The following is a 20,062-nucleotide window of genomic DNA, read 5'->3' on the forward strand; positions in this document are numbered from 1 at the left end:
AGGGTGTGGGTCACAGAGATCACATGCTTCAAGGGCAACAAAAGATCGCAAGGCAGAAGGTCAGGGCGAGATCACAAGGTCAGGGCAAAACTAGAATTACTAATGAACTTCCGTGTCATGCTGTGTACACGTTGTCATCGATAAACATCTTAACAGGGTTCAAGAGCAAAGAACCGTTCTGACTGGAATTCACCAGGCTGGAATTTCCTAATCCTAGCAAGCCTGGGGGTGCTGCAGGAGGCCAGGGCATGTTTCATCTCTTATCTGCAACTGCATAAGGCAGACACCCCCAGAGTGGCCATTTTAGAGGCCCCCGCCCCGGGAATGCATTCTTTTCCCAGGGTTGTTAATTATTAATATTCCTTACTGGGGAAAGAATTCAGCGATATTTATCTTACCCATTTTCAGTAATAAGAGAAATATGGCTCTGTCCTGCCCAGTGTACAGGCAGCCAGACTTTAAGGTTATCTCCCTTGTCCCCTGAAAATCACTGTTATCCTGTTCTTAAGGTGCCCAGATTTCATATTGTTCAAACACATTGCTTTATGAACAATTTGTGCAGTTAACGCAATCATCACAGGGTCCTGAGGCAACATACATCCTCAGCTTACGAAGACAACGGGATTAAGAGATTAAAGTAAAGACAGGCATAGGAAATTGTAAGAGTACTGATTGAAGAAGTGATAAATGTCCATGAAATCTTCACAATTGATGTTATTCTGCCATGGCTTCAGCCGGTCCCTCCATTCAGGGTCCCTGACTTCCCACAACAGTCAGTCTTACCTGTGGCTCACATTATTTGGGAGTTATTAAAATATGAAAGTTTGGCAAATACCTGGTTATCTACAATTCTTTTGTTATGTTATGTTTTTTTGTTTGTTTGAGACTGAGTCTCCCCTCTGTTGCCCAGACTGGAGTACAGTGACCTGATCTCGGCTCACTGCAACCTCTGCCTCCCAGGCTCAAGCGATTCTCCTACCTCAGCCTCCTGAGTAGCTGGGACTACAGACGCACACCACTGCACCCGGCTAATTTTTTTTTTCTTTTTTTTTTTTTTTTTTTGGTATTTTTGGTAGAGACGGGGTTTCGCCATGTTGGCCAGGCTGGTCTCAAACTCCTGACCTCAGGTGATCCGCCTGCCTTGGCCTCCTAAAGTACTGGGATTACAGGCGTGAGCCACCGCCCCCAGCCTCTGACATGATTTAGTAGAAGAATTTCATGTATTGATGTATCAGTTATCTGGATTCTTCTTGATCAGTTTATCTTAAATAGACTAAACAGGTTAGCTGTGATCTAGTGTACCTTATAAACTTAAGTACTCTTTCATAGTTTAGAGAAATCAGCACAACTCTTAGAAATTCAAATTAGTCATGTTCTGAATTACAGTTTGCTGTTACAGATTTCGAAATCCCAAATAAAAGACCACTTATTTAAAGCAAAATTTGAAAGTAAAATGTAAATATGTCCTGGGAGTTTATAATGGAATTTAATCTATTGACTCTGCATACTTTTTAGAGTAATAATATTTAACCAGAGGTATACCTTGAATCGCCTAGGAGCTTTTTCAAAATATACGTGTTTAGGCCACCCCGCCAGAAGAATCAGGTTTAAATAGATCTGAGGTGGAGAGGCCAGACAGGTATGTTATAAAAAGCGTTCCCAGGGAATTCTGATGTGGTCCTCAGGTTCAGACTCTGTTTTAAAAGATTGGCCTTGGCCGGGTGCGGTGGCTCACACCTGTAATCCCAGCACTTTGGGAGGCCGAGGCGGGCAGATTGCCTGAGCTCAGGACTTCAAGACCAGCCTAGGCAACACGATGAAACCCCGTCTCTACTAAAGATACAAAAAAGTAGCCAGGCATGGTGGCACATGCCTGTAATCCCAGCTACTCGGGAGGCTGAGGCAGGAGAATCGCTTGAACCCGGGAGGCGGAGGTTGCAGTGAGCCGAGATCCTGCCATTGCACTCCAGCCGGGGCGACAAGGCAAGACTCCGTCTCAGAAAAAAAAAAAAAAAAAGATCGACCTTACGTTGGCAGCTGTTGACGACCTGACTGAGTGTGCTTTTGTGTCTGTGGGCTAGAGTCATAGGAGTGGGGTTGTCTTATTCATGATTTACATTCATTTTGAAAGATGTCACCACATTGCTTTCCAGAAATTCAGTAACACCTCTCCAGCAGCCCCTGCTGCTTTTCCACGTGAGCAAGAGGGGCTCCTGCCGTGGGCCCCGCACTTTAAGGACCTTCATATCATAAACACACAAAACAATTGACTTATTCCAGAACACATAGGACCCCTTTGTCACTCAACATTGGCACAGCTTGACCCATAACCCTAATCATTGCTCTTGTGACTAACACCATTCAGCGAGGAAATCTCCACATCCCTTGCTCTGTGTCTTGGAAGCAAAAGGCACCTGAGTTCAAAGTTTGTGGGTAGTGCCACTGTTGACCTCAGAAATGGACATTGCTTTGGAGTGTGGGAAAGATTAAACAGCAGAAGGACTTAGGTAAGAGAAAAAGACAAATTAACTGGTGAAATAGATTCTTGCATCACAAAGTATTATTTCCCTGTAGTGCCAGGTATCCATTTTCTTGCCTCTCTACGTGTTGGAATGTGTGGTTCTGAAGATTTTCACAGGGAGGGTTCTGTGGTGTAATGGTTAGCACTCTGGACTCTGAAGATTTTCATGAGTTCGTATAGTGTCTGCAGAAGTTGCACATAGGGACTGTTACTCTTCAGTTTGTGTATGGGTAGGTCTAGAACAGCACTGTCCAATAGAAATACTGTGAGAGCCACAAATGTAATTTAACATTTTCTAGTTGGCCACATCCACAGTGGCTCACACCTGTAATCCCAGCACTTTGGGAGGCCAAGGAGGGTGGATCCCATCAGAGGTCAGGAGTTCAAGACCAGCCTGACCAACAGGGTGAACCCTGTCTCTACTTAAAATACAAAAAATTAGCTGAGTGTGGTGGCAGGCATCTGTAATCCCAGATACTCAGAAGACTGAGGCAGGAGAATCGCTTGAACCCGGGAGGCAGAGGTTGCAGTGAGCCGACCGAGATTGCGCCATTGCACTTCAGCCTGGGCAACAAGAGCGAAACTTTGTCTCACAAAGAAAAAAAGTGAAATTAATAATATATTTTATTTAACTAAATGTATCCAAAATATCATTTCAACATGTAATGAATATAAGAAATGACGAAATGTCTTGCTCTTTTTTTATACTAAATCTTCAAAATTTGATGTGTTTTACACTTGCAGTACGTCTCACTGACAACAGCCACATTTAACTAGCAGCCACTCAGTAGCCACATGTAGATGTAGCTTCTGTAAGTGCACAGCACAGGTCTAGACAGAACCTGTGTGAGAAAAACTGGTAACAGAGAAAAACAAAAAGCACCTGTAGTTGCTAATTCTCCATGTTAGCAACTACATGGACATTAACTATTAGAATTATGAATGGTTTTATTTTGATGAAAATATTTAAAAGATGTAGTTAATTTTAAAAATATAGTTTAAATTTTTTAGCTTTTATGTATTGTATTTACTAATTATAATTCATGTTTTAGTGTTAATAGAAATTTTGTATATTTTATAATTTTATAACTTTTTGGAAATTATATCTGCAAATTACTGGTTTTTCTTTTTCTTTTTTTTTTTTTTTTTTTTTTTTTTTTTTTTTTTGAGACAGAGTCACACTCTGTTGCCCAGGCTAGAGTGCAGTGGCACGATCTCGGCTCACTGCAACCTCTGCCTCCCAGGTTCTAGCAATTCTCCTGCCTCAGCCTCCTGAGTAGCTGGGATTACAAGTGTGCGCCACCACGCCTGGGTAATTTTTGTATTTTTAGTAGACACAGGGTTTCACCATGTTGGCCAGGCTGGTCTCGACCTCCCACCACCACGCCTGGCTAATTTTTTGTATTTTTAGTAGAGACAGGGTTTCACCGTGTTAACTAGGATGGTCTCGATCTCCTGACCTCATGATCTGCCCACCTTGGCCTCCCAAAGTGCTAGGATTACAGGTATGAGCCACCATGCCTGGCCAACTTTTTTTTTTTTTTTTTTTTTAGATTAGCTCTTTATTTTTTGATGAAAATACATTCTCATTTTGTATACTTTGCATATAATTACATTTTACTTTTAATCCCTTAGATTATTGAAAATGAGTATAAGTCAAGATTGTGGTAGAATAAGAATGCTAAAGTGGAGCTCACAAAAGAAAAATGAAAAAGGAAGTAAAAATCTGCAAAGAAGCAGGGTGCTTGCGTTTTCCAGCACCGGAAGCAATAAAAGTAAGCGGTCTTCTTCCAGGGTGACCCACATAAAATTCACTAACAAGACCTTACAAAGGTTTTGTTAAATGAAGATTTACTTATTAACCAAAACAATGAAAATTAGTAAGAAAATTATTCTCACCAAATCCCAGTTTGAACAAGTCAGATGAAATCCTTGCAACTTCATCTTCTTTACTAGAGGAAGATTTAATTGCTAATCTCAAAGAATCACACACAAAAAACACACATCCAGTTACAGGAATTGAGGGAAAGAGGCCAAATAAACAGACAATTGATTTTACCGGAAACAGAAAACAATGTAAAATACTGATGTAATGTTCTCGAAAGAATAATACAATGTGTCTAATATTTAGCCAAGCCTAATCATTCTTTTCATGACACCATTAGTACAGTGTGTGCGAAAAACAATGGAAATGTTCTAGGTTTAGTAAAAGAGATTTCAAAATTTGGTAAAATGCCAAACATGTAATTAAGACAAAAATAATGAAAGTAATTATCATTACCTAGGGTGGAGAATTCCAACAGATTATGAGTTTAATAGAGAATAAAGTGAGACGGGAAGTAATATATAAAAATTTTTTTATCAATAAATGTTTTGGTTTTGTGGGGTTTTTTTGTTTGTTTTTTTGAGACAAGGTCTTACTTTGTCACCCAGGCTCGAGTGCAGTCTTACAGTCATAGCTCACTGCAGCCTCAGTCTCCCAGGCTCAAGTGATCCTCCCATCTCAGCCTCCCAAGTAGGTGGGACTGCAGGCATGCACCATGCCTGGCTAATTTTATTTTTAGTAGAGACGGGGTGGTGCCATGTTGCCCACACTCGTCTTAAGCTCCTGAACTCAAGGGATCCTCCTTCCTGCTTGGCCTTCCAAAGTGCTTTGGTGAGCCACCAAACCTGGCCAAATTTTTTTTTTGAGAGAGAATTTTGCTCTGTCACCCAGGCTGGAGGGCAGTGACACGATCCCAGCTCACTGCAACCTCCGCAAGAATCAAGAGATTCTTCTGCCTCAGCCTCCCAAGTAGCTGGGATTACAGGCACATGCCACCACGCCCAGCTAATTTTTGTATTTTTAGTAGAGACGGGGTTTCACCATATTGGCCAGGCTGGTCTTGAACTCCTGACTTCATGATCCACCCGCCGCGGCCCCCTAAAGTGTTGGGATTACAGGCGTGAGCCACCATGCCCAGCCCAAAATTTTTTAATAAAATAGTTACTCAGTTCAACTAGAGTGTACCATGGTACTCATAGTACCATGAGTGTACCATTATGGCTTGAAGAAAAGTCTAAATAATTCCATGTTTCATTGGCCTTATATCTCCTCCTTAAAGTGTGATTTTTGAATTACGTGAATAATTGAAAGAAAACGTTCCATTTTAGACATTAATTTCAAGGATTGTTGAAGGCAAGCCTGTGATAATGGAGCAAATGTGGTTGGTAAATGAGAGATGTACAAGCAAGAAGCTTGGCTAAGAATCCAGAAGCAAACTATGTGACACATACAGCCCATCGTTTGAAATTTGTTTCTAAGATGCATGACCTCCACTGTGCCACTAGTGGTGATGCTTTGGAACAATAGAGGGAATACATGCAGGGTTTTCTAGATGTGCCCAAAGATGGAATATCTTGATTAAACTTACATTTCACCCTATAACAAGTCTCAGGCACACCATGAGAATATCAACGAAATGCTGTTGAAGTAATTAAATTGAATTTAGATAAGAAGAATTCAGCAAAACCATAAAAAGTCTTCAAAGAGCAAATCATGGACTTTAGCAAAAAGCAAAAATAATTTTGAACTTGTAGTATTTAGTATAAATCTGATTTCTACTAATAAATTTAACAAAACCATAACATATATATATGTATATTTTTTTTCTGGGAGTACCTCCTTTGTTATCTGACATACACACACACACACACACACGCACACATATATATATATATATATGGATACTTCCCCTTTAAAGGATTTAATTTTTTTTTTTTTTTTTTTTTTTTTTTTTTTTTTTTGAGATGGAGTCTCGCTTTGTCGCCCAGGCTGGAGTGCAGTGGCACCATCTCGGCTCACTGCAAGCTCCGCCTCTTGGGTTCACGCCATTCTCCTGCCTCAGCCTCCAAGTAGCTGGGACTACAGGCACGCACCACCACGCCCGGCTAATTTTTTGTATTTTTAGTAGAGACGAGGTTTCACCATGTTAGCCAGGATGGTCTCCATCTCCTGACCTCGTGATCCGCCCGCCTTGGCCTCCCAAAGTGCTGGGATTACAGGCGTGAGCCACCGCGCCCGCCTAGGATTTAAATTTTTTTTAAGTTTATAGAAACAAAACCAAAACTGCATGTGAGATATACAGCAAAATCCAAGGAAATTGAAACAAGGGAACAAAAGTATTTATCGAGCTTGAAGAAAATTCATAGATAATCCCTAAACCAGTTTCTATAGAGACTTTTTTTCAATTCATTATAAATCAGAGCGTAGTATCTGAAGAGAGATTTGAACAAAATTGAATAACATTCTCCTGTTTTTGGTTTTCTTCAATATGAATATACCAGCATCAAAACTTAAAAGAATTTATCTGCATAGACCTAGATACTGTTTAAAAGATTATAAAAACAACTGTAAGTGATTGTGATTTATATGATCAAGTTAAAAATTTTAATACTCTCTGCAATCACAATTTATATATAAATCCATACAGTATTTGAGTGTGATAATGTGAAAGTCAGGATTCATTTCTAAATCTAAGTACTGCTTTGAGAATTTTGTTGGTAATTCCAGTTGCTGCTGCTTCAGCAGAAGGAAGCTTCTCCAAATTAAAATTAATTAAAAACTTGCTAAAAACTATGTTGACTCAAGAAAGGTTATCTTTTTTTTGCCATTTTGTCAGTAGAATTCATGTTAAGTATAAGAACATCATCAGGCCGGGCTTGCTGGCTCACGCCTGTAATCCCAGCACTTTGGGAGGCCGAGGCAGGTGGATTGCCTGAGCTCGGGAGTTCGCAACCAGCCTGAGCAACACGGTGAAACCCCACCTCTACTAAAAAATACAAAAAATTAGCCAGGCCTGGCAGCATGCACCTGTAGTCCCAGCTTCTCGGGAGGCTGAGGCAGGAGAATTGCTAGAACCCAGGAGGCGGAGGTTGCAGTGAGCCGAAATTACACTACTGTACTCCAGCCTGGGTGACAGGGCAAGACTCCATTTCAAAAAAAAAAAAAAATCATCAGTACTCCATGGAATGAAGCCAAGAAAAAATATTTTTATGGAATAAATGCATAATTTATTAAATGTGTCTGTGTGCGTGTGCGTGTGTGTGTGTATGTGTGTGTTTGCCATTCATCTGCCATCACCAGCCAATTAACAAATGACCCTAGTATGCACAATAATAACTAAGTCAAGTCATCATTGGTAGTTTGTCAGCTTTCGGTCATGTGAAAACCACAGCTTTTCAATATTTTTCCAGATAAAATAGTATGGAGGTTCCTAAAGAAATTAAAAATAGAACTACCTTATAACCCAGCAGTCCCACTTCCGGGCATATACCCAGAGGAAATGACATCACCATCTAGTAAAGTTATCTGCACTTCCATGTTCATTGCAGCGTTATTCAAAATAGCCAGGATATTGAAACAACTACATTGTCTGTCCATCAATGAAGAATGGATAAAGTATAATGTATATATACAGTGGAATATAATTCCACAGTAAGAAAAGGAGGAGATCCTGCCATTTACAACATGATACTAAGTGAAATAAGCCAGACACGGAAATACACTACATGATCTCGCTTAAATATGGAATCTAAAAAAAAAAAAAAAATTGAGGCAGGAAGTGGTGGTGGCTCACTCCTGTAATCTCAGCACTTTGGGAGTCCAAGGCAGGCAGATCACCTGAGGTCAAGAGTTCGAGACCAGCCTGGCCAGCATGGTGAAGCCCCATATCTCCTAAAAATATAAAAATTAGCTGGGTATGGTAGCAGGCGCCTGTAATCCCAGCTATTTGGGAGGCTGAGGCAATAGAATCGCTTGAACCTAGGAGGCAGAGGTTGCAGTGAGCCGAGACCACACCATTGTACTCCAGCATGGGCGACAAGTGAAACTCCAGCTCAATAAAAAAAAGAAAGAAACATTGAATACATAGAGTTACCAGAAGTGGGAGAAATGGGAAGGTGTAAGCCAGAGGGTATAAAATTACTGTTACTTAGCATGCGTAGGTCTGGAGATGTATAATATTAGGACTATAGCTAATAATGTGTACTGGAAATTTGCTAAGAGTGGAATTTAGAGGCCGGGCGCAGTGGCTGATGCCTGTAATCCCAGCACTTTGGGAGGCCAAGGTGGGCAGATCACCTGAGATCAGGAGTTTGAAACCAGCTTGGCCAACATGGTGAAACCTCATCTCTATTAAGTATACAAAAATTAGCTGGGCATGGTGATGGTAATCTCAGCTACTTGGGAGGTTGAGGCAGGGGAATCGCTTGAACCCAGGAGGCAGAGGCTGCAGTGAGCCAAGATCACGCCCCTGCACTCCAGCCTGGGCAACAGTGCAGGACTGTCTCAAAAAGAAAAAAAAAAAGGCCAGGCGCAGTGACTCACGCCTGTAATCCCAGCACTTTGGGAGGCCAAGGTGGGTGGATCATGAGGTCAGGAGTTCAAGACCAGCCTGGCCAAGATGGTGAAACTTCATCTCTACTAAAAATACAGAAAAAATTAGCTGGGCGTGGTGGCACGCACCTGTAATCTCAGCTATTCGGGAGGCTGAAGCAGAGAATTCCTTAAACCCAGGAGGTGGAGGTTGCTGTGAGCTGAGATCATGCCACTGTACTCCAGCCTGGATGACAGAGCAAGAGTCTGTCTCAAAAAAATAAAATAAAAATAAATTTTAGGTACTCTTACCACAAAAAAATGTAACTGTGAGATGATAGGTGTGTTGGTTTGGTTGACTATAATCATAATTTCACTATGTATATCAAAACGTTCATGGCTGGGTGCAGTGGCTTATGCCTGTAATCCTAGAACTTGGGGAGGCCAAGACAGGCAGTTTGCCTGAGCTCAGGAGTTCGAGACCACCCTGGGGCCAACATGGTAAAACCCCGTCTCGACTGAAATACAAAAAATTAGCCGGGCATGGTGGTGCCTGCCTGTAATCCCAGCTACTCAGGAGCCTGAAGGCAGGAGAATCACTTGAACCTGGGAGAGGGAAGTTGCAGTGAGCCGAGATCACACCACTGCACTCCAGCCTGGGCCAGAGAGCAAGACTGTCTCAAAAAAAAAAAAAAAAGTTCACCTTATATCTTGTATGTAAACATATATACAAGAAAAATACCGATTTTTCAAGATACATTTACCACAGTAACAGGATAGAACATACTTATAACTTCTAAATATTAAATATATGGTGTGTGGGCCTCCAGTTGTATTTGTATTCTTGCTGTGGTCCCTTGCAAATGTTAGAGGTGGGCCTGCCACCAGCAGGGACTGGGAGAACCCTCCTTCCTTATCTAACAGGTAAAGGGTAACACCATTACTTTAATTTGCTTTTCCCTGACAGTTAATGAGTTTGGGCATTTTACATTTGTTTATGGGTTTTTCCTTTTTACAAATTTGCCTATTTTTGTCCTACACTCATTTTTTCCTTTGAATTCTTTTTTCCCTTTCTTGTCAGTCTCATTTTATTTTTCTTTTAACATTCTTCATAGATAGATGGGACTTCTCTATGTCACTCAGGCTGGCCTTGAACTCCTGGGCTCAAGTGGTCCTCCTACCTCATCCTCTTGAGTAGCAGGAACTACAGGCACAAGCCACTGTACCTGACTCTTTCTTATCCGCTTTAAGGTTATGCTCTGCTGTAAATAAAATAAAATAAAATAAATCCCAAATCTGCTGTTTTTATTTTGCTTTTGCTATGGTATTTTTGCCATATAAAAGATTTTAGGGCCAGGCATGGTGGCTCACTCCTGTAATCCCAGCAGTTTGGGAGGCTGAGGTGGGTGGATTACTTGAGGTCAGGAGTTTGAGACCAGCCTGACCAACATAGTGAAACGCCCATCTCTACTAAAAATACAAAATTACTCAGGTGTGGTGGCGGGCACCTGTAATCCCAGCTACTCAGGAGGCTGAGGCAGGAGAATCAATTGCGCCCAGGAGTTGGAGATTGCAATGAGCCGAGATCATGCCATCGCACTCCAACCTGGGCAAAAAGAGCAAAACTCTGTCTCAAAAATGAAATAAAATAGGCCAGGTGTGGTGGCTTATGCCTGTAATTCCAGCACTTTGGGAGGCCTTGATCACAAGGTCAGGAGTTCGAGACCAGCCTGGCCAACATAGTGAAACCCCCATCTCTACTAAAAATACAAAAATTAGCTGAGCATGTGGCACACGCCTGTAGTCCCACCTACTCGGGAGGCTGAGGCAGGAGAATCGCTTGAACCCGGGAGGCGGAGGTTGCGGTGAGCCGAGGTTGTGTCACTGCACTCCAGCCTGGGCAATAGAGCGAGACTCTGTCTCAAAAATAAATAAATAAAATAATGAAATATTTTAATTTTGGGGGGGCAGGTGGATTACTTGAGGTCAGGAGTTTGAGACTGTAACCAGTTTAGGATTACAATATCTCCCCCTTATCTGCGGTTTCACTTTCCGTGCTTTCAGTTACCCACACTCAACCGTAGTGTGATATTTTGAGAAAGACCACATTCACGTAACTTTTACTACAGTATATCGTTGTAATTGTATTTATTATTATTAATCTCTTCCTGTGCCTAATTTATCAATTAAACTTTATCATAGGTGTGTACATACAGTATAGGGGAAAACATAGTGTTTATAGAGGTCAGTGCTAGCTGAGCTTTCAGTTATCCACTGAGGGTCTTGGAACATATCCCCTGCAAATAAGAGGGGACTACTGTATTACATCTACTGCTGCTGTGAACACCTTGTGTATGCTTTTTTGGTGAACACCTGTCCACATTTCTGATGGACAGATACACAGGTGTATAATTTGCTGAGTCATGGGATGTGCATATGATCAGTTCAAGTAGACATTGTGAAATGGTTTTCCAAAGATGTTGGTACAATCAACACTAACAGCAGTATTGAATGAGAGTTCCGGTTCCTGCACATCCTTCCCAGGTTTGATGTGCCTCTTCATTTTAGCCATTCTACTGGAGGGCGGGTGGGGGGGAAAGAATGATTTTTTTTTTTTTTCTTTTTTTTTCTCTGAGATGGAGTCTCACTCTGTCACCCAGGCTGGAATTCTATGGCACAATCTCAGCTCACTGCAACCTCCGCCTCCTGGGTTCAAGCGATTCTCCTGCCTTAGCCTCCCGAATAGCTGGGATTATAGTCACGCGCCACCACACTCAGCTAATTTTTTTTTTTTTTTTTTTTTTTTGTATTTTTAGTAGAGATGGAGTTTCACCATGTTGGCCAGGCTGGTCTCAAACTCCTGACCTCAGATGATCTGCCTACCTCGGCCTCCCAAAGTGCTGGGATTACAGGCGTGAGCCCCCGCACCTGGCCAAGAATGATTATTTTGTTTTTGGTTTTTTTGGGTTTTTTTGGTTTTTTTTGAGACGGAATCTCGCTCTGCCACCCAGGCTGGAGTGCAGTGGCTGGATCTCAGCTCACTGCAAGCTCTGCCTTCCGGGTTTACGCCATTCTCCTGCCTCAGCCTCCCCAGTAGCTGGGACTACAGGCGCCCGCCACCTCGCCCGGCTAGTTTTTTTTTTGTATTTTTTAGTAGAGACGGGGTTTCACTGGGTTAGCCAGGATGGTCTCGATCTCCTGACCTTGTGATCCACCCGTCTCGGCCTCCCAAAGTGCTGGGATTACAGGCTTGAGCCCCCGCGCCTGGCCAAGAATGATTATTTTTAAGATTGAACTCAGATTGTGTCACTTCTTAACTCAAACTGCCTAGTGTCCTCCCATTTAGCTCAGAATAAAAGCCTCTGCAATGGCCTAGAGGTAGGATGATTATATTCTTTAATGTTTAAACTGGAATTTAATTTTGAGAGTAAAAGTGGCGCTGTTAATAATACAGCCATGACAGCAGGCATAAATTTGAACTGGCCTGGGTAACTAGTGTGTGTGGTCACCCCACTTGTCAGAGATGTTGTGATCTGGCCTTGGCTGTCCCTCTGATCATTCTCCTACCACGCTGTCCCTCATTTTATTCTCTCCAACCATGCTTGCCTCCTTCAAATTCCATGCACATGACAGGCATGTTTGTGCCTCAGGAACACTTGTCCCCAGTAGCTGGCATGGCATGATTGCACCTGTGTCCTGCAGAGACACCCTGTATAAAACAGCACCTCCCCACCATCGCTCTTCCCTGGTGCTGCTTTGTTTTTTGTTTGGGTTTTTTGTTTTGTTGTTTTGTTTTTGTCACCTGACATATTACTGCCCTGTTACTACCACCCTCTACCCCAAACGCAGACTCCATGGGAGAAGGGACTTTGTTTAGCTTACCACTGTGTCCCAGCACTTAAAACAGTGCCTCAAATACAGTTCATTATAGAATCTTGCTGGTGGGTACGGGGTGTTCGCGTACAATTTCTTCAACTTTGTTACAGTCACGCGTCGCATGACAGGACGAGAAATGCATCCTGAGAAGTGCATAGCTGGGCAATTTCATGGCTGTGCAAGCACCATAGGGTGCACTCACACAAACCCAGATGGTGGAGACTAATACACATCTGGGCTGTGTGGTCCAGCCTGTTGCTCCCAGGCTACAAACCTGTGCAGCGTGTGACTGTCCTGAATACTGTAGGCAGTTGTCTCACAATGGTATTTGTGTATCTAAACATAGAAAAGGTACAGTAAAAATAGAGTATTATAATCTCATGGGACATACAGCCTGTTGATCAAAACATCATAGGTGGCACATGACTGCATTCAAGAATTCATAATAAAATGTTAGGGGAAAATGGACTGATTTGATCTTTACAACAACCGCGTGCACAGGGTGCATAGGCAGGCAGCATCAGCGACATCCTGGAGTTTGTCAGAAACGCAGGATCAGCCGGATGAGGTGGCTCACGCCTGTAATCCCAGCACTTTGGAAGTCCAAGGCAGACGGATCACCTGAGGTCAGAGGTTCAAGACCAACCTGGCCAACATGGTGAAAACCCCATCTCTACTAAAAATATAAAAATTAGCCAGGTGTGGTGGTGCATGCCTGTAGTCGCAGCTACTTGGGAGGCTGAGGCAGGAGAATCACTTGAACCCGGGAGGCGGAGGTTGCAGTGAGCCAAGATTGTGCCACTGCACTACAGCCTGGACGACAGAGTGAGACTTCATCTCACAAAAAAAAAAAAACCTGCAGGATTTTGGGTCCACCCGGTATCTACCAACTCACTTGTTCCTTTCCTTTCTCCTCTTGGTGGCAGCTTCAGAATCTCTGTGGGCCCAAGGATCCAAGGGATTCTTATACATACTAAAGTTTGAGATGCACTCTTACTTTTATCCCCATTTTATGATGGGGACAGTGAGACACAAATTAAAACTTAAGGTCACAGCTAGAAAACGGTGGTGTTGGGATTGGATGTACTCTTTTTTTTTTTTTTTTTTTTTGAGACGGAGTCTTGCTCTGTCACCCAGGCTGGAGTGCAGTGGCCGGATCTCAGCTCACTGCAAGCTCCACCTCCCGGGTTTATGCCATTCTCCTGCCTCAGCCTCCCGAGTAGCTGGGACTACAGGTGCCCGCCACCTCGCCTGGCTAGTTTTTTGTATTTTTTAGTAGAGACGGGGTTTCACGGTGTTAGCCAGGATGGTCTCGATCTCCTGACCTCGTGATCCGCCCGTCTCGGCCTCCCAAAGTGCTGGGATTACAGGCTTGAGCCACCGCACCCGGCCCGGGATTGGATGTACTCTTAAAGCTGAGTGGTAGAGGAGTGCCCAGCAATCCTCCTGTAACTTACACGTAGAATGAGAAGCAAGCAGGTTCTCTCTAGAATGTTGGAATGGGTGCCTCATCTGCCATTAACGTCTAACATGAGACTTTAAGTGGTTTTAAGCTACATTGTTGGTTATGGGGTTCATTCTCATTTTCAACCTGTCGCTTTTTTCCTGTTTATTTTCGGCAGAAACTTGGGAACCGTGGGTGCTGTTGCCTTGGACTCCAAAGGGAATGTGGCCTACGCAACCTCCACGGGGGGTATCGTTAATAAAATGGTCGGCCGAGTTGGGGACACACCGTGTGTAGGTAGGACCAAGGGATGGCTCCTGCCCCTTCTCCTTTTCTGCCACCCTCAGGCTCTCCTCATTCTCTCTTCCCTGCCCCTCTCCCTTTCTTGATGCACTGCCTTTCTGCTCTTGGTGCGGCTCCAGGATGTCTGGGAGTGACAATGGGGTTGGCAGGGCTTAATCGGGGTGCTGCCTTGAGAGGGTGTTTGTGTCTGGCGCCACGGTTTTTCCTCGATTGCATGCCTTTTTGGAACAACTTGGGGAGAGAAGTGGAGACAGGATGCTAACGTTGCCCGCAGTCTACCCTGTAGTGATTCTGTCTTCTCTTTAGTCACAGTTTCAGGATCTGCAGACTGACTTGAGTAAGACTTACTCCCAAGACATGGGCTTTAAATAGCAATCTGAGAAATCTGAGACTGCAGTTATTAGATTTGAGCAGCCTGAAAGTGACATACTTCTACAGACACGTGACAGATTGAGATGTCGTTTACATTAACGGGGAAGCGCGTCATCTCATTCCCGGGAGTGGGTGAGAGGCAGGGCCAGGGGGCTGTATGTTTCACTCCGTGCAGACTTTCACACTTTTCATGCAGGAATCCTCATGAACCCCTGCAGGTGACTGAAATTTTGAGAAGCAGCTAAGTTGTTCCATCTGCCCTGAAGAGCAGCTTATTCTTTTAGAGGAAAATTAGCCTTACCTTTCCTTTTTAATGTGTTGCTCTAGTCTTTAGTAATAATCTACATTCTTGACAATTCTTGACACCCTTTTTCCGTCGTGAACTCAGAGACACTGGAAGTTTCCTTAAAGAGTAGGGGCTTGGTAACTCCTCTACTCCTTGGTGTATCACCCAAGAGATGTGAAGTAGTCTGCCTTTCTTTCTCCTTGGCAAAAATCCCACCAAACTATGCCTGGTCAGTAGTGCAGCTTGCTTCAGCTGGGTTCAGACCGGGCCACGGGGCCACTCCAGGTTAGATCCTAGAAATTAATTTTAAATTGAGTTACAGTGGTAAATCTTGACAAGAAATGGCATAAGCTAAATTCTCAGAAGTCTTTGTCCAGCACCAGGTATACTCTGCCTGGCCTTCTGAGGAGCCTCTCCAGGGAGCACTGCCACTGGCCAGGCCCCCGCCTGGACAGTCAGGAAGGATGGGGCTAGGCACATCAGTGGTCACCTCAGGCAATGCACTTGTCCTGAGAAGTGCATGTGGCGGGGAGGACACCTTCACTTACCCAATGCCTGTGCCAGGATCACCCTTGGAAACACCTGGCCTTCTGTGGTCCTAGAGTAACTGAAAAGTAAGCAAAGACTTGGCTGCTTCCAAATATTAGGGCACATTGACACCACGGGACCTGGTCAATTAATTCCCCAGCAGAAGCTTATAAGAAAAAGTAAAGGCACCTCCTCCCACTGCAGCAGTTCATTTGCTGCCCAGTGTCAGCTCCCTCCAGAGCCAGAGCCAGGGATTCTCTGCCTTTGAGAATCTGTGGGGCCTTGTGACAGTCCAGTGCAACATCTCAACTCCTAAGTCCTCGCCCCATGTCCAGCATCAGTAAGCAAGGCACATGTCAATCATCTATGCTTCTGTATCACTGCGGGAGGGTAAAGTAAACAAGGCACATGTCAATCATCTATGCTTCTGTATCAACTGCAGGAGGGTAAAGTAAGCAAGGCACATGTCAGTCATCTATGCTTCTGTATCACTGCGGGAGGGTAAAGTAAACAAGGCACATGTCAATCATCTATGCTTCTGTATCAACTGCGGGAGGGTAAAGTAAGCAAGGCACATGTCAGTCATCTGTGCTTCTGTATCACTGCGGGAGGGTAAAGTAAACAAGGCACATGTCAATCATCTATGCTTCTGTATCAACTGCGGGAGGGTAAAGTAAGCAAGGCACATGTCAGTCATCTATGCTTCTGTATCACTGTGGGAGGGTAAAGGCAAACCCTTCGAAGGCTAAAGGACTCGCAGGCTGGTAGCTGTGTGTGAACAGATACAAGAATGACTTAGAGAAGGCTGTAAGGTTTTTTTAATCCAAGACCAAAGTAAGGAAGAAATCTTATCAAAGTAGCTTTCACTCCAGACCGCCACTTAAGGGGATAGCCCAGAATAGTTCCCTCAGGTCCAGTTATGCCCACCCTCAACAAATACAACTGCCACCCATCGGACAGTGTGCATGGATGTTAGGTTGTGGGTACACGTTTTCCCCAAATCTCTGGAACATGATGGCCTTGCTAGAGATCCATATAATGCAGCCATGCTGTTTCTTCCTTCATAGTAGGTGGGGCATGAGGAGGAGACAGGGAGAGGGTGGCTTCATTGAGCAAAAAGGAATGGCTATGCTTTGGGGCCAAGGAGACGCTGTCCTGCTATAGCTGCTCTGTGAAAGGTCAGGCCTGCCCCTCTGAGGCTTCCTTTATCCTTCTAAATTCTGGGGCATCTACATGATGCTTTCTAGTCCACCTTTGCATCCACGGATCATGGCTACTAACGTGACCTTTGTCTGTACTTGAGCACCCTTCGCGATTTAACTTTTATGTAGTGTCCGACTTCTAATATGGATTTGAATTTCTTGACTGTTACTGCTCAGAACAATCACCCTTTTTGAGCAGGAGCTGGAGGTTATGCTGACAATGACATCGGAGCCATCTCAACCACAGGGCATGGGGAAAGCATCCTGAAGGTGAACCTGGCCAGACTCACCCTGTTCCACATAGAACAAGGTACACAGACTATAGGACAAGTAACATAATTTGTGAAGATAAGTGCATAGAAGGTATTTGATAAGTAAGCGTATGGAGAAGTGTAGGAAACCCTTTCCTGTTGGCTACGATGTTGCTTTCAGGTCCTTAACACCTTGTTTTGACTTTCCGCCTTCCCTTAGGTCTGGAATGGGAGAGCATTGAGTAGTGTTACCTTCCCCATCTCAGGAGAAGGGGGCAGTAGAGAGACACTGAGCCTGGGTGTGGGAGGGAAGATGCCTCCACTTGAGCTAATGCTAGGGCTGTGTCTCAGGGCAAGGAGGTGAGGACCCTCCTTTTAGGCATTCAGGTGTTCATTTACCAAAAATCCTTGCCAGCTCACTTGGGCATTTCAAATGGCAAGTGATTTTCCCGTGAGATTCCTTTCAGTAACGTGTGTTGTTTCTCAACCCTTCCTTGTTTTCAGGAAAGACGGTAGAAGAGGCTGCGGACCTATCGTTGGGTTATATGAAGTCAAGGGTTAAAGGTTTAGGTGGCCTCATCGTGGTTAGCAAAACAGGAGACTGGGTGGCAAAGTGGACCTCCACCTCCATGCCCTGGGCAGCCGCCAAGGACGGCAAGCTGCACTTCGGAATTGATCCTGATGATACTGCTATCACGGACCTGCCCTAAGCCCCTGGAAGATTGTATTCCAGATGCTAGCTGAGAGGTCACGTACAGTCTCCTCATGAGACGTAGCCTAATCAATTAGATCTAGAATTGGAAACATTGTCCCGTCTGTCACTTGTTTTGTTGCCTTAATAAGCATCTGAATGTTTGGTTGAGGGGCGGGTTCTGAAGCGATGAGAGAAATGCCCATTTTAGGAGGATTGCTTGAGCCTGGGAGGTCAAAGCTGAGGTGAGCCATGATTACTCCACTGCACTCCAGCCTGGGCAATAGAGCGAGACCCTGTATCAAAAAAAAGGAGAAAAGGAAACAGCATCATGATCCTGACACCACAGATGTGGGAGACCCACAGCATGCAGACACTGTGGGCTGAAAGATGGGAAGGGATGGGGGCGTTTGAAAGTGAGACAGCAGCAGCAGAAGCGCTGGTGGGCCAAGTCCAGGTGACCCTCAGAATGTTGCACAAGCGCATCAGGGGAAAGAACCAGAATCCTTTAAGGGAAATAAATGTTCTTCATGTACTAGAGTAAAGGGATTTTTCTAAGAAGGTTCAGCTCTTCTCTGACTTACCTGGACATTTCTAGATACTTCCAAAGGACCCTGTGGGAACCCATAGCTCCCTAATCTGGAGATGGGAGGTCGTAATGGAGATGCTGTGGGATTTCTTGAAGTTTCTTGGGTTCACAGAGAAGCCCCCTCACTTGGTGTTCTCCCGCGAGCCAGCCTCCACCTGCCAAAGACACTCTGGTCCTCGTATAGTCAGTAGTGGGGCTCACGGCCTCTCCAACAACAGAGAGGAGCTGACTGCTGTAGAGCTGACCCCATGACTTCCTGAGTCCTCACCCTGTCCTGTGCTTTGAGATTCTTCCCACCTCCCCATCCCCACCAGCTGGATCGGGCGCTGTGCAGTGTGGTCAGCATGGTGAAGAAAGTCATTTCTTTGGTGGGCAATATTCCCCTTTATCTCTCATTACACTGGAAATGTTACTTCTGCTGTATCGTCCGTGCTCAATGTTTTCGTCTGTCAGGGCTCACCTTCTCGCTGGAAAGAATTTGCTTAACTTGACATTCCATGTGCCGCTAATAAAATCTATTTTGAAAGAATAGGGGTGTGGTTGGGAGTCACTGTTGACAAAGACCAGAATGTACACGAGCTCTCCCCTTGGTCTCAGTTCCGACAGGTGTACCACAGAGACCTGGAGACGAGGATGGTGGCGGGGGTGATATGTGCCGCCTTGTGGAGTACTCGTGAGTTTTCCAGAAGAACTGAACTTTTTCTGAGTGGGTCAAGGAAGAAGTCAAACCATGATAGGGTTTATGGCTCAGTCTTCCTGCAGTTTGCCAGCATCCATCCCAGGCAGAGGTGCACAGTAAAAACCTCCACATGCAACAACTCCCCCTTTAGAAAAAGTATTTCACTAGGAGGTGCATTAGTTGAGGATTGCCACAACACGATTCCACAGACTAAGTGGCTTAGCCAACAGAAATGTATTAATATTTTCTCAGCTCTGGAGGCTGAAAGTCCAAGATGAAGGTGTCAGCCACGTTGGTTTCTCCCGAGGCCTCTCTCCGTGGCTTGTATGACAGCTGGCCACCATCTCGCTGTGTCCCCACGTGGTCTTCCCTCGGCATGCACAGCCCTGCCGTCTGTCTCTGTATGTCCTAATCCCCTCTTCCCATGAGGGCACTCGTCATGTTAGATTAAGGTCCACCCTAATGACCTCATTTAACCTTCATCACCTCTTTAAAGGCTCTGTCTCCAAATACACTCACATGCTGAGGTGCTGGGGGTCAGGGCTTTCAGCATGTGAATTTGAGAGAGGACAGAATTCAGCCCATAACAGGAGGCAAAACAGAATCATGTTGGGGTTTGGAAAGGGAGACCCTTTGGAGAAGACAACAATTGCAAAGTAGAAAAAAGGAAGGAGGGGCCGGGCGGTGGCTCACGCCTGTAATCCCAGCACTTTGGGAGGCTGAGGCAGGCGGATCACGAGGTCAGGAGATCGAGACCATCCTGGCTAACATGGTGAAACCCCGTCTCTACTAAAACTACAAAAAAGTTAGCCGGGCGTGGTGGCGGGCGCCCGTAGTCCCAGCTACTCAGGAGGCTGAGGCAGGAGAATGGCGTGAACCCGGGGGGCAGAGTTTGCAGTGAGCCGAGATCGCACCACCGTACTCCAGCCTGGGTGACAGTGAGACTCCGTCTCAAAAAGAAAAAA

At 44.6% G+C, this 20,062-nt stretch overlaps 1 protein-coding gene across 1 annotated transcript in view; it reads left to right on the top strand.

The window, feature by feature from the left end:
• ASRGL1 (asparaginase and isoaspartyl peptidase 1) overlaps nucleotides 1-18,947 on the top strand; it is a 37,297-nt gene extending 18,350 nt beyond the window's left edge. The window contains exons 5-7 of the mRNA XM_010384906.2: nucleotides 14,375-14,493; nucleotides 17,087-17,197; nucleotides 17,643-18,947. Of these exons, the coding sequence (XP_010383208.1) occupies nucleotides 14,375-14,493; nucleotides 17,087-17,197; nucleotides 17,643-17,848 (436 nt within the window). The 3' untranslated portion in view covers nucleotides 17,849-18,947. The remainder of the gene's footprint in view (nucleotides 1-14,374; nucleotides 14,494-17,086; nucleotides 17,198-17,642) is intronic.
• Nucleotides 18,948-20,062: the final 1,115 nt, after the last annotated feature.

This window comes from Rhinopithecus roxellana, chromosome 15, assembly GCF_007565055.1.
Source record: "Rhinopithecus roxellana isolate Shanxi Qingling chromosome 15, ASM756505v1, whole genome shotgun sequence".
Classification (NCBI taxonomy): domain Eukaryota; kingdom Metazoa; phylum Chordata; class Mammalia; order Primates; family Cercopithecidae; genus Rhinopithecus; species Rhinopithecus roxellana.